Source organism: Sander vitreus, chromosome 19 (genome assembly GCF_031162955.1).
Source record: "Sander vitreus isolate 19-12246 chromosome 19, sanVit1, whole genome shotgun sequence".
In the NCBI taxonomy this organism is placed as follows: Eukaryota; Metazoa; Chordata; class Actinopteri; order Perciformes; family Percidae; genus Sander; species Sander vitreus.
This window is the reverse complement of record NC_135873.1, coordinates 18696797-18708614: the sequence shown is the minus strand read 5'-3', so window position 1 is coordinate 18708614 and position 11818 is coordinate 18696797. Positions and strand designations below refer to the sequence as shown.

Here is an 11818-nt window from a genome sequence, read left to right as displayed (position 1 = left end):
AAATACGCCATGGTTTTCTAAAGTTATTATACTATTATTAGTACTTTAGAGTGGATTTTTGGCAGCAACTTCTCATGCTGTGTTCAAATGGAGTTCCCAAAGGTACCAAAGTCTTGGGTTTGAATTAGGGATAGATCGATTTTCGGCCCTGGCAGAAAAATTACAGATTATCTGTATCGGCATTTTATTTGCCTGATAACAGATAAAGTTAATGAATTAAAAAGTGGTCTACTTTGGCTCAGCTACAGCTATGTGTCTGTCCCTCTGCTTCGATTTCACTCACCACTGACTCTGACTTCATGTCCCCCCCACAACACTATCAGACTATCTGTTAGTGGGTATTATGTTGAAAGTTTCTCATTTTCATTTTCACTGTAAATGCATATCGGTTCCAAATATCGGTTCAGTAATAATCGGTATAGGCCTTGAAAAACCAGTATCGGTCGATCCCTAGTTTGAATACGTTGAATGATATATGTTACTGTCACACAGACAGAATGATATAATAATCCAATCTGAAAGCTACTTAAGGGGGACTATAAGGGGAACACATGCTTGTAAGAGGTTCAAAGGTGACTGAATACACGTGCGTGCGTGTAACAACATGTTGCTGTGTTTTCCAGGCTTACCTGGACGAGCTGGTGGAACTGCACAAAAGACTGATGACACTCAGAGAAGGTCATATCCTGCAACAGGTGTGTGTGTGTGTGTGTGTGTGTGTGTGTGTGTGTGTGTGTGTGTGTGTGTGTGTGTGTGTGTGTGTGTGTGCGCGCGTGCGTGCGCAAAAACAAAACAAAAATTGCCGCCGACTTTAACTGCCAACAGTTTGGTTGGAGATTCCAGTGTGTTATGCTAGTAGTGGCTAATGTAGCCTTTCGCAGAGATAAGGAGCTACAGAGGTCTGATAAACTCTCCTCTCTCTAACTCCACACCTCCAGACTTTTATCTGTTTCAAACTTGTAGTCCATAGCCCCAACTGATGCTGACTTAAGTGACATCACTTGAGGACATTTATCACACTTCACACAGCTCCCTCTGGACACACTGAAGGCTTTATACTACTTTATTCAAATATGCAGCGGTACTCCTCAACACCTGGAAACACAGTTGGAGTTGTGAAATCGGTGGAGTTCTCCTTCACGTCTGCCAGTTTTAAAATGTTTTTAGAGTGGACGTTTCCTTAAGTGAATGTAACGTATAGTCCGTGTTAGACGTACACTCACAATCTTTAGTATGAGATTACAGTGGCAATAAGAAAACATTTAATGTAGTTGATATCACCTACTAGTATCACTACTTTATTATATTATAGTTGCACTGAACTGTCAAACTCCAAATAAAAGAATTAAAAATGTATTGGGTGACTAGAGTTTTCAGCATGATATGAGCACATGCCAGTGTTAGTCAGCTGTGTTGTTGCTTTGGATTAGAAGAGGAGCTGTGATCTGTTCCACGTCCTCTGTAATCTTCATCTGGAAGCAATGAATGATTTGGTTTCCCTCTCTCCACCTGAGAGATTGCATGTTTCTTACTTCTATCCTCGAGGCCTATCATGTGACGTATCGGTGCATCTTCCCAGCAGGAGCCTGGCTCTCCCAACACGACGTCTGGCTCTGAGGCAAGGCCAAATCCCATCCAGACCAACTCCACCCGTGCACAGTAATCAGGCTAATCTAGCCCAGTTCACCAAGTGGCTCCACTTCCTGCTGCCAGAGATGGAAATGATTAACTCCCAGCCTGTGCTGCACACTGGGGAGCACATGTGTCTCACTGAGAACACTGTAATGCAGATGGCATGTCCTTAGACATTAGCTGGGTAGCTGTTTCCAGTTGAAACAACTCCTAAACAGCAATGAAAATGACTAAACGGGCCAAATTGCCACCCAAAGTGGAATGGGACTTAGATCTGCCTTGTCATTTTCCCCACACTGTTGAGAACTGTGGGGAACTGTAGACCAAGCTATATGGGATGGTGTTCCTTGTAATCCGCAGGACTCCCAACCACTGGCTCCAAAGGCTGAAACCAATCATACCTGCCCTACATATCCTTTTAAGTCAGTTCAAGTCATCCCACAAGAAAGAAAATTATTAAAAGATTATTTGAGAAAACAATCTGCAATGCTGACACCCAGGATACTCATTTCTAGTGGCACAAGAATATATAGCTCTTCCCTTTTTCACTCACACCATCACGTTTTGTATTTAAATAGTAGCTTCAAAAGCTCTGAATGCAACAAAGCAACAATTGCAACAAAAAATATATATTTTATAGTATCTTCTTAATGCCTCTGCTTTCTGAGGGAAGTTTGTCATTCAAGCTTCAGTGAAGGAGCCTTCAGTTTAAAAAGAAACTATGTCAAGTATTTGTTGTTTTTGTAGAACTCAAGAAGCTATTTAGCATGGTTCCTCTGTGGTGAGGGATGGCAAGAGTCAGCAGTTTAAAAAGGCACATGACGGTTACCTTGCACTGCAGCTGGATTCTCCTGATATCACCAGATCACGCAAGAGTTGTGTGATCACAAGGGCCCTCATTTATCAACCTAACGTTGAAACCAGCGCAGATATGAGCGTAGAAATCCTCTTACGACAGGCTTCATGTGTGATTCATTAAACGTTCGTATCACACCAATCAGAGCGTAAGAATGGTCGTACAGTGATAAATGCAGCGGCTGGAAACGATCGTAATTTAAATATCACGCCCCAATATATTCTGGGTTTTGAGGCCTCGCCCCTACAATTTACGACATGGCGAGACGTAATCCGGCTGAGAAGCAGCACTTTTCAGAGGTGGAGATTGAATCCCTGATATCTCAGGTTCATTTGCACTTACGTTTGTAGATTTGGCAGCCTGAAAACTGTTATTAAAGGCTGTAGAAAGAGTGTGGAATGGAAGGAGATCACTGATGCAGTGAACAGTGTTGCCGTGGTAAATCGGACTCCAGCTGAAGTTTATTTAATTTATACATCCTTGACATATGTATGCTATAGTCCCCATAGTAATATACAGGCTTATATTGCAATCTCTTAGGCCTACATGGTTTACGTATATTTAAATAAACACACAGTAGCGGAGTTTATGCAGTGTCTTTTATTTTACTCGTGTTTTTTTCATGAGTCAGAACCAGGCAAGAGCTGTGAGGGAGAGCGCGTGTCCTCCGCCCCCCCGTGCTGGACCACCACCCCGACCCTGTCTCCTGACAGCAGAGGGGCTGGAAAAACAAGCCGAAATAACTCGGTCAATGGCAGAAATAAATCATTCACTTGTGGCCATTAATGACACTTTAAAAGAGGAACGAAAACCTGAAGAATAAATAAAAATGTTGTGCATCGTCATGTTTCCTGTATTGAGTAGGCTATAATTGCCAAACATAACACTATACCTTTTAAAAGCGAGGAATAATATCCTGTCTCCTTGGTATAGCCCCACATGGGGCTGTGCTGGACACTGCTCTCTGGGCATCGGGTCATCTGGCTCCAGAACCCCACAGGCTAAAACAATGTTGCAGAATTTTTCTGCCGTGTATAGTAGGGTCCCCCCGCTGATGCAAAACCATGAGCCATCTGCCCTTAATCAATCCGATGGGGCGCTCCACCGTGGCCCGTGCGCGTATGTGTGCACTGTTGTACCGGCGAATAGGTCTTTTAAAAGAGCCAGATCTGCCATTGCTGATAAGTGATCAACTGATGACTTCTCCTTCTCCTGTTAAGCTTTTTTAATTGCTGCACCGAAGTCCACACTGACTCAAAAACTTGTGTACACGAGTTCAGACCAGACGTGAGATTTTATCGCAGCCTACGCGCACGTTCAAATTGATAAATCCCTTGCTTTGCATAGGAATCGGCGTATTCCTGTCCTACGCCTGTTTTTGGTCGTACGCACGTTTCATAAATGAGGGCCAAGATCACCAAAAATCCATCTTGTCAGGCTTCAAGTTTTGGATTTGTGTCTGAACTACCAGCTAACCGAACCAATCAGCGTCCGGTGATAGGTAGGTGTGTGTGACGGCCGCCACTGTTCCTGTAAAACAACAATGGCAGACGTGATAGACAGATGGTTCATCCAATCACTTGCCAGGTGTTTTTCAAGTGCCTGCCCTTTTCCAAACAGTTTCTCACATGGTCCCGTGTAACAAACCGTCTGGCTCGTCAGATGAACATGATGGAGGAGGTCTTGCTCATTTTCATTTTACAGCTTTACATTACAAGCTGTAATTCTCTCTCTTTGGTTTCATATTTAATATAACCTGTATCCAGCAACAATATTTGTTTGGGCAGAGATTTCACTGGCAGCTCAGACTTGTGATTACAGATGTGAATAGAGCTAGTACCCATTGTACTCTGTGTTTTCCAGATTGTGAACCTGATTGAAGAGACTGGACACTTCCACATCACAAACACTACATTTGACTTCGACCTTTGCTCCTTGGACAGAAGTACAGTCAGAAAACTGCAGAGTTACCTGGAGACTTCCGGACTGTCCTGAGCCTCTGAGCAGCTGGCTGCTGGATCTCTGTCTCCACGAAGACTTTTGATTTTTCTTGAACAAACTCCAACTTTGGATGCAATGTAAAGGCCCGCTGTGGGCGGGTCCAGTTGCTGTGTCCAGCCTGCTGGTTGAACCGCTCTGAATTCAGAGGAACCAGGGCCACGTGTTGGGGGGGGGTGAGCCCTGTGGATCAGGAGATCACCCAGAAAGCCTTGAAACGTCACTTGATTTATAAAAATAAAAAAACAAGTGGGGAGTGGCCACCTTGTTGCTCTTAATGAATGTGCATATTTTTACCATTTATGTTCTTAGATTTATTGTTCGTTGGGACAAATGCATGGTCAACATCGCCTTACTACATTGTAATTTTTATTTATTGAAGTGTGTGTGTGTGTGTGTGTGTGTGTGTGTGTGTGTGTGTGCGTGTGTGTGTGTGTGAGAGCACTTGACAACAGCATATATTTGACTCTGTGTGACAGTTGAGCATTGCTGAATGTAATACTGAATCATTTCAATGGGAACAAAAAACTGCCAGAGCAGGTGTGAAGGTGACGCTCATACATTTATATTCCAGTCCAGAAAAGAAGCAATTCTTGAGGTCCAGATAAAGATCCAGCCTGGCTGGGGGATAACCGAGGCGTTGGTGCTGTTGTACTCTGCTGTACAGCCCCTGTTGTTCCCGTTCACACCTGGGCACCGCTGGCCTGGCTGGTACAGTGGCGGATTGTCTGTTTCAGAAAGATTCTGAGTGTGTCGAAGACTGTTAGACATCCAAGAAGCATACTGAGGCCTTCATTGTGCAGGCATTACTCTAGCTTTGCAAGACTGCATCTGATTTTGAGCTAAAAACAATTCTTTGGTGACTACTTCTGTGTAGAATTCTATGTTGGTGCCCCCCAGTGGTAGTATAAAAAACAACACTGTTATCTACAGCTATTATTGTCTTCCTCTGCCTCATGGATCTGACCAACAATTTTCACTGAAATGTCTTTTTCTACAAGCAAACTTTATCATGACATACACACTCTACACATGGTGGCTTTGAATCCTTGTGTTTAAAGATTTTGTATTTCTATTATTGCATGTATTATAAAACACAACTCGCAAACTCAGACTAATGCAATCATGTTTATTCCACATGCAGGAAAGAGATTGGCTTGCCAGCTGTACAGATTCAAGCACACCAGCCCCTCATTTCAAGTGCAACATCATTTGGCAGTTTTTTATTCCCATATTGTGACACTGTAATAAAGCAAGACTTGAGTGGCGCTTGAGTTGAGCTGAGCACAAATGACTAAAGTCAAAGTTCTCATGCTACAATCGAAAACCCATTGGTACCAAATCCAGGACTAATGTGCTGCAACAGGTCCTGCTCATTGGCTGCAACATGGAGAAAGCTACAGGGCCAAATGCATAGTTAATAGATCCAGTTGGTTTAGGATACTATTAATGTTTGTCTACAGAATCTGATTGTAAGGAAATCCTCCTCTTTGTAGAATGGACCAAGCCCTGTAAGAGGAAAGGGAGAACAAAGTCCCCGCATGCAGTCAGAGACCAGAAAAGAGACAGCTTCTGTGTTCTGCATTTCTGAAATGTGTGAAATATTTTGGTTAAATTTAACAAAAGAGAGAGCCAATGAGAATTTTGGCTGACAGGTACTGTTACGGGTGTCTTTTATTTATTTTGTGGGTGTTTGAGTTTTTAAAGCAAAGCTCAGCATCCATTTCCCAAGGAGAATGCCTTTGTTTGATTTTTAAAGTTCAGGATGGTAAGCAGTCCCAATAACCTTGAAGGGCTTTCTTACCCTGTGTTCTGTCTTATGGTTTCTTGTGTATTTTGAGGACATAGAATAAATATTCTGTATGATGTACAGAGGAGTTATTAAGTAACTTGTGGATGAGCTTTTTTGGTACAGATTTTTTTATTCTACTTTTTATTAATTTTTCAGTGGCTGTATATATTTTATCAATGTGCACAAACTCAGTTTTTCAAACGCAGAAATATTTGATGATTTGAAAGATACCTTTTAAAGGTGCACTATGAGTTCCTGCATGGTTTCAGCGCGATTTCATTTTTGTCTCAAATCGTAGGCATCTCTCCTTGATCCACTAGCTGCCTGCCCCCTGAATACACTGTGAAAAAGCCCGGTCTCGGGAGACAACACAGGGGTCGTAAACGTCAAATAAACACTAGGGGCACAGGCTGTGCACCAAAATACAACAAACCACGTTCCAGCCAATCACTGACAAGATGGTTGGGGGAGGGGGTGGGGGTTAATGCACATGCACATAATTGGGGGGGGGGCAGTGAGCAGAGTTGATTGAGTAGCATGAGTTGAATCTGAGAGTAGACCGGGCTTTTTCACAGTGTATTCAGGGGCCAGGCAGCTAGCGGATCAAGGAGAGATGCCTACGATTTGAGACAAAAATGAAATCGCGCTGAAACCATGCAGGAACTCATAGTGCACCTTTAAAAGTGTTTTCACGGCAGTGTGTTTCATTTTCCTGATAGACACTTGCCCTTCACAAATGTTATTTGTACTGTTTGGACTCTTTTTTCACAATCACAAATACTTTAGAATCCCCTCAGGGAAATTGTTCACTTACAGTTGCTCAGTCAGATTTAAGGCAAAAATAATAAGATCATATGATGAACAGTGAAAAGATGGTAGTTTTATCTAGTTTTTAGTAAGGCCTCTGCCCGGTCGGGAAATTACGAATCCTACTATGGCCATGCCAAGACCCATTGGCGTGCCATAGTGGTCGATTGGTTGGGGTTAGGCATTTGACCTTGAGTGGTTAAGGTTAGGATAGCCGATTGGTCAGGGGATAGGACCTCAACAAATGGGGTTGCGTTACCTTGCGTAAGCATGGACGCCTGGCCAATATATGCTGTTGAAGGGCGGGTCTTGGCGTGGCCAAAGTGGGATTCGTAATATCGCTGCCCGGTCCAATTTTTTCCCGCAAAGTCGCAGAATGATTAACAGCAGGTAGACGGCTCTACAGTAACACATTCTGACGGGTCACAGATTTGGGCTGAAAATTCAGTGTTAGTGAGTATACAGGTAAAGGTAGCCAGCGATTTCCTGTAAGTTATCTGCTGTAGTTATGGCTGATACTGAAAAGAAGAAAATAAACGAAGAACAACTAAAAGTTAAAAGGGAAAGTTAAAGACAACGGGCGAAACCCGAGTCACTCGTTCGGGCTTTCAACAGATGGAGACAATAACGGCATTGTAAATAATTCAAAAACGTCCCCGAATTGGCCCTTAGGTATGTAATATGTCTATTGCATTCATAAAATAACTTTACATTGCGCGATGTGGTTGTAGTCAGTAGCCAACATTAAATTAATTAATTAATTAATTAATTACATTAATTAAACGTCCCCCTTCCATTTAGCGCAGACGTTTTATTCCTTTTACTCGGTGTTTGTGTTGGCCTACTATTTTCTTTCCCCTTGTCCCACTGTACTTGTATAAAACGTCCGTGGGTTTCATGAAATGTGCTATATTAATCTAAGTAACTACTACATTGGTTGCTTCAACAATCTCTTAATGCTTTGGCTTGTGACAGAGTGACAGTAATACCCAATTTATCTCACGAGACGTCCAAAGTAGGCTAAGTTAAAGCGCCCATATTATGCTCATTTTCAGGTTCATAATTGTATTTTAAGGTTGTACCAGAATAGGTTTACATGGTTTAATTTTCAAAAAACACCATATTTTTGTTGTACTGCACAGCTCTCTCTCACTGCTGCAGATCCTCTTTTCAGCTGGTCTCTGTTTTAGCTACAGAGTGAGACCTCTTTTCTTCTTCTTTCTGTACTATCTTTGATTGCACTCGCACATGCGCAGTAGCTCAGATGTAGATCATGTCAGCTAGCTAGCTCCATAGACAGTAAAAGAAAGGCTTCGGTCAGTTACAAGGCAGGATTAGCGGATGGGAGACTTCTAAATGAGAGCGCACATGTAAGTAGTTCTTTTGTAGATTATGGTGAACTTGTGTGTGTTGTAGCAGTGCTTTGCTATTGAGAACGAGGTAGCATGCTAGCGTTAGCATTAGCGTTAGCATGCTAACACTTGTGACGTCACATTTTTGAACAGCTCACCCGGAGACTGAAGGCAGGAGACATTCAGAAACCGTTTTTCACTCAAAACAGCATGGATGGATTTTTTTCAAAGTTTGTATGCGTGTGGAAGCACCAGAGACACAAAAGAACACCCCAAATCCCAGAAAAAGTGTTTTTTTCATAATATGGGCACTTTAATGTATGCAACACTTGAAATGCAATGATGCATCTGTAACTTATTCTCTTATTGTAAATGAATGATTTTCTGTCTAAGCAAAATATTCATCGCAACTATATGAACTCCCGGTAACACTAATGCAACCTCTGCTTGCCAGCAACCAACCTCCTTTCAGCGTCCAAATTACTCCCCCTCCAACCTGAAGAAGCATCTTAAAGTACTTTTTTTTTTTTAATTAGCCAAGGGTAGTTGTCTGCTGTAGTTTTACTGGTCACCTTGCTATTTTATAGTTGACATGCGACTTTACGTTCTCCTACGTGCTGATTTACTATGCCCAGAGCCGTTGAAAGACTAGCCCCGTTTGACATGTTAGCTAACGTTAGCTAAAATTAGCAAGACTGCAGTTAGATTTTTGTAGTATGCAGTTCAGGACTACAAATACAAAAATCTATCTGCTTGTTTAGGTAAACATTCAGCCAGTTGGAACAGAAGAACACACCAGAATAGGCCTGTTTAGTAAGCTGTATGTGATGGCCGCATACATACACTTATAAATGCAATTCAATGTGGAAGTAATCCAAGTATTCAGAATACGTTACTCAGATTGAGTAACGTAATGGAATACGTTACAAATTACATTTTTCAAAACGTAACGGAATATGTTTTGAAAGTATCCTTCCCAACACTGGTAATACAGCACCGTTAAAAAAAAAGAAGAGCTTTAGGACAGCAGGTGTGGTAAAAACACTACCACTTTAGGCTAAAGGGGCCACTAGAATCAACACAAACTGAAAGTTACATATAGACACTTTAAAGGAGAACTCCGGGCAATTTTTATGTTAATCTTGATTCGCTATACGTATGTGAGTACTGTCGATGGCAAAAAAAAACGAGCCCAATCGGTGCTAGCAACATGGAGCTGCTGCAGCTAATACCGAGAGCTCCCAGTTAGCTAGAACGGCAGTTTTGGGGGCATAAGATAAAGAGTGCCTTTGTGCCTCTTAGCAGACACAAAATGCAATTAAAATGTCTGTACAACATGAACAGGGCCCTTACATGACAACAAGATGCGTTTTCAACTCAGACATTGTTTAAATTCACCTACCCTGTTAAATAGGTAATTGAGCACTGTAGTGGTTATGATCATATCAGTGACTATGTAACTACATGGAAACGGGCCAAATGATGCCTGTTTCTTGTAAAGTAACAGCGTTACAGAAGACTAGCTCTAGTCTTGCGCTCCCAAGGGAAGAAACTTGGAGTAACGTAACTATGGAGCTAGAGCTAGCCTTCAGTAACGCTATTACTGTATTATTGATTATTATTTTACCTATTTTTGAGGGGGAAATAAACTTTTTTCGCCGCAAAAAGTTCGCCACGAAATCATGAACTGTCCTATGGAGGACATCCACCAGACCAGCGGGCGCCCGTGGATTGTTGTTGGCCGCGGCAGGCGGGTAAGGCGGGGAGGAAGTAGAAGGATGCCGGTCGGGCCTGCTAGCCTGGCTAAGGCAACTAACACACAGTTCGCCATTTGTCGCCCATTGGCTGGCGGAACCTGAACGCATCGGGGGGCCATATCTGGTGATCGAGACTATAAAACTTTCCGGCACCCATCCTCCTCCGTCTGGATGGATGGATGGAAGGAAGGAAGGAAGGAAGGAATCTGTTAACCGCCATAGGAGCTATGCGTTGTGAGGGGAGGCCAGCGGCTACAGGTTGACACACAAGCGAACATTTGTTTGTACTTTAAATAGTTAATTTCCCGGAAAAGTGGATTATTTTCGGTGTTCTGGGAGCAACTTGGATCCCCCGAAGCACACACCTGGGGCCTGTTTCACAAAACCAAGATAAGGGATTAAGCTGGGATTTATCAGTTATCCTGGATGATTTAAGCCTTGACTCGGTTTCACGAAAGTGGAGGCACATAAATCACCATGGAGATTTATTCTGTGCAGCTAGCCTGCTCCCGACCAGGCTAACAGCCAGGATTTATTTAATCCTGGAGCCTTTTCTGATCACCCAGCAGTGGTTTTACCCTATTGTTATCAGCCTGGATTAAAATACAACAGGTGCATATTGCTGTTCCTTTAAGTACTGTTATTATTAAAAGTTGTGAACATTATTATTTTTAATAAGTATTCATGTGACAGTCATTGTTACTGTTATATTGCTGTATGAAAACTGCTGTTCATATTGTTGTTAGAAGTTTGATGAATATATTATGGCAGTTGTTGAGATAATTAGAAAAGGCTGATACAATTTCAAATGTGTTTTAAATGAAGTCTGTTACTAAGGGCAATACATACAATGCTGTACATTTCTAAAGTTGACCAATGCACCTTGAATTATTTTAGTTGATTCATTTTTTTTTTTTATTCTTTAACAATAATGATCATGTTTGTTCCGCTTCCATGTGCATTGTATTTGGCATTCTTAGCACACAATGTGTGTTGTCCAGTAAACTGGGACTGTAATTTGGGAGGATTGTACAATTTAAAGAACATATCCTAATTGTACAATCCTCCCAAATTATAGTCTTAGTTCATTGGACCAGTAACTATCTAGTGATGGGCACACACATATCTACTGTACATTCATGTAACAACAGGGAGGGGACACCCCTATGGTTTTTGACCTTATATTTTGCTGGGGGGGAAATAACTGATGAATATATTCTGTTCCATTCATGTTTACAGTGTGCATGGAATTTATCACTTAATTATCTTCATAGTTTTATATATATATACACAATTTCTTCAGTGTCTTTATTTTCTATGTCCACAAGGGAGCAAGGCATATAATATGTAGAGAAGGAAACTCGTCCTCTATAAAAAAAATAAAAAAACGCGTGGCAGATAATAGCGGACAGACTGAATGATAGTCTAAAAATATACATTTATGAACTACTGATCTTAACTGAAACTATTCAATGAGTCACTATCATTTGCAAAAACGAACAGTTGTACACTTTGCATTAAAAGCGAGCAGTGGAAGTTAATATAACTTAGGAAATTATATTTTAGCCCATGAGAGAGAGGGAGGAACAGAGTGAAAGAGATATTTACGCATCATATTCTAGCG

The 11818-nt window shown here is 41.8% G+C and overlaps 1 protein-coding gene across 1 annotated transcript in view; it reads left to right on the top strand.

Moving 5' to 3' along the window:
* The window catches only part of mllt3 (MLLT3 super elongation complex subunit), a 105782-nt gene extending 99424 nt beyond the window's left edge, over positions 1-6358 (top strand). The window contains exons 13-14 of the mRNA XM_078276458.1: positions 624-695; positions 4352-6358. Coding sequence (XP_078132584.1) covers positions 624-695; positions 4352-4483 — 204 coding nt within the window. The 3' untranslated portion in view covers positions 4484-6358. The remainder of the gene's footprint in view (positions 1-623; positions 696-4351) is intronic.
* Positions 6359-11818: the final 5460 nt, after the last annotated feature.